The 2,297-nt window shown below is 37.8% G+C and overlaps 1 protein-coding gene across 1 annotated transcript; it reads right to left on the bottom strand.

Annotated features, from left to right (window-relative positions):
- Positions 1-726: 726 nt before the first annotated feature.
- On the bottom strand, positions 727-1,356 carry LOC121441280 (claudin-34-like). Its single transcript, XM_041642420.1, has one exon. It carries the CDS (start codon positions 1,354-1,356, stop codon positions 727-729), a length of 630 nt encoding a protein of 209 aa, XP_041498354.1.
- Between the last annotated feature and the right edge of the window lie 941 nt (positions 1,357-2,297).

The following is a 2,297-nucleotide window of genomic DNA, read 5'->3' as shown; positions in this document are numbered from 1 at the left end:
TCCTTCTGAATCACAACAAAAGAAAACATTGTTCAGCCATGTTCCTTGTTCCTCTGTTCATTGATTGGAAGTAACCTGGATATCTGTCAACAGATGAATGGGAATAGATGTGGAAAACTGATACAATGAAACATTACTCAGCTGTTAAAGGATGAAATTATGAATTTTTTTGGTAAAAGGATGGAACTAAAAAATAATCAACATGAGGAAACAGAAACACAAACATTGCTTATTTGGTTGTTAAGTCTTCATTTAGAAGGCTACAATCTGTGGAACCAGAGGTTAGCTACAGGGTAGTGGACCAGGGAGGAGGGATGAATTTCGCTAGGAAGGGACTTAGAGTCGACAAACATGGATGGTTGAGAGGGCTGGGGTAAACAGTTTGGGTTGTTTTTATCCTTGGGTTGAATGAGAAATATGGGAGATTAATGTACTTTGACACTCATTTCAATATGGAAGTTTTTTATTTACTTTTGATGACAACAAATAAAACACAGATCTTATATGGAAATTCAAATAAGATTTTTTTTAATGAGAACACATACTCCGAATAATGAATTAAGAAAACAGAAAACAAGACAAAAAAGAGTCAGTCAACTTGACCATTTTTTGTCACAGGCCACATTTGGTGTAACTTTAGGCTCTTTCAAAATCTATGTAGACACAATGGCAAATGTTTTCTGTCATTGCTGGATTTTCAAGGTGGTGTAAGATCAAAATTTACTTTTAAATTTTAGAATGGGGTGTCTTGAGCATGGCTGAATTTGAAGGAAGGCAAATTTTGCCACTTATTAGAAAGAAAATTGCAGCTACAGTTGCCAAAACCATGGCACTACCAACCTTCTGAGTGTCTGGGTCAGAAGGCATATTAAAAGATGGTGGAAAGGCAACCCCCCATTTATGAATGATGGATATGTAATTGATCAAAACAGCCAGGAAAAGTAAGCTGCTAGCAATGATCTTCAGAATTCCTGAAAGTCTGAATAGTTTGCAAGTGACATTCCTCCACACTCTTTCCACACACAGAATCCAAAGAGCAATAATGGTAGTGATTTTCCCAAACAGCCCAAAAAAGCTAGCCACCAGCAGCAGGTGCTGGTTTATTTGAATATACAGTGGAATGAAGGAGTCACTGTAGTTGTATTGGTGACATATTTTCATTTTTCTGGAGTTGTTGCCTTTGTGGAAAACACAGGCTTTCCACATGCCCACAAAAGCCCTTGTAGGCTTGGAAATCATAGGGTCTTCATAGTACCACACTCGCCACTGAGGAAGGCTCAAAGACATGCAGCAAAGTAGACAGGCCACTGTGGTCAAAACAAAACCTCCCATTTGGCGATTGTATGTATTCAACATGCTGCTGACAGTGAATACTTGAGATCTGCAAAGGTACACAGGACAATGTGAAGATAGTTACTCAGGACAAGGACAGGATACTCAGGTTTAAAGTACTAAGGGGAAAGTATTATATATGAGAGAGTGAGCCTTGCATGGAGATCTGCTGACTTGGATGTGGAATGAGAAAAGCCTGAGAAGCCCCCTGTGTCAATCTGTTCAGGCAGGTAGATAATCTAATCAACACACCCTCTACACTGTATAATTCTGCATTTGCCACAAACTTCTGGAAATCCCATTGCCTCTCCTATCCAAGGGCTAGTATGAGATGCATGAGACCCTACATCTGATCTGTTGCATGATATCCTCAAGGGACACCCGTGATTAGCAAGTGTGAGAAGTTTTTCCTAGTGATGTGTCAAACATTGTCTCATTATTCATTGTTCTTGGGTCTTTGGATTAGCTCAAAGCTTTGCCTGTTATGAACATCACCATATGAATGAGCATGGTACAGGAAACTTTGAGTGCACACATTGTGTTGTCATTTCTCTTGTGTAGATACTGAGGCATCAACTTTGAGGAGAAATAGTGTGAAGGTCATGTAGTTTTCATTGTGGAATTTATAAAAATATTTCCCAGAAGTTGCATGAATTTTACATACCCAGTAGCAAATCTAGAAGTTTTCAGTTTCTTTATGACATGCTTCTCACTTGCTGAGTACAATACACCAGCACACCAATGCTGAAAGAGATTAAGTAAATGGAAACTCATAAGGGAATAGAAAATTAACTTACTCTGGAATATGCAATATGAAACATATTATATATGTTATCTTACAGCAACCCATTTCATTCTAATATTTAAAATATGTCAAATTCTAAGAAAATTTGTGAACACAGCTGGTGCTAACCCCTAGGAAATTGTAAAATACAGAGAAATTATATTTATAGCTTTATGTTTAG

This window comes from Microtus oregoni, unplaced genomic scaffold (genome assembly GCF_018167655.1).
Source record: "Microtus oregoni isolate MIOR12 unplaced genomic scaffold, Mior012 000074F_008, whole genome shotgun sequence".
In the NCBI taxonomy this organism is placed as follows: Eukaryota; Metazoa; Chordata; class Mammalia; order Rodentia; family Cricetidae; genus Microtus; species Microtus oregoni.
Note: the sequence above shows the minus strand (reverse complement) of the source record. Positions and strands in the feature narration are given on the sequence as shown.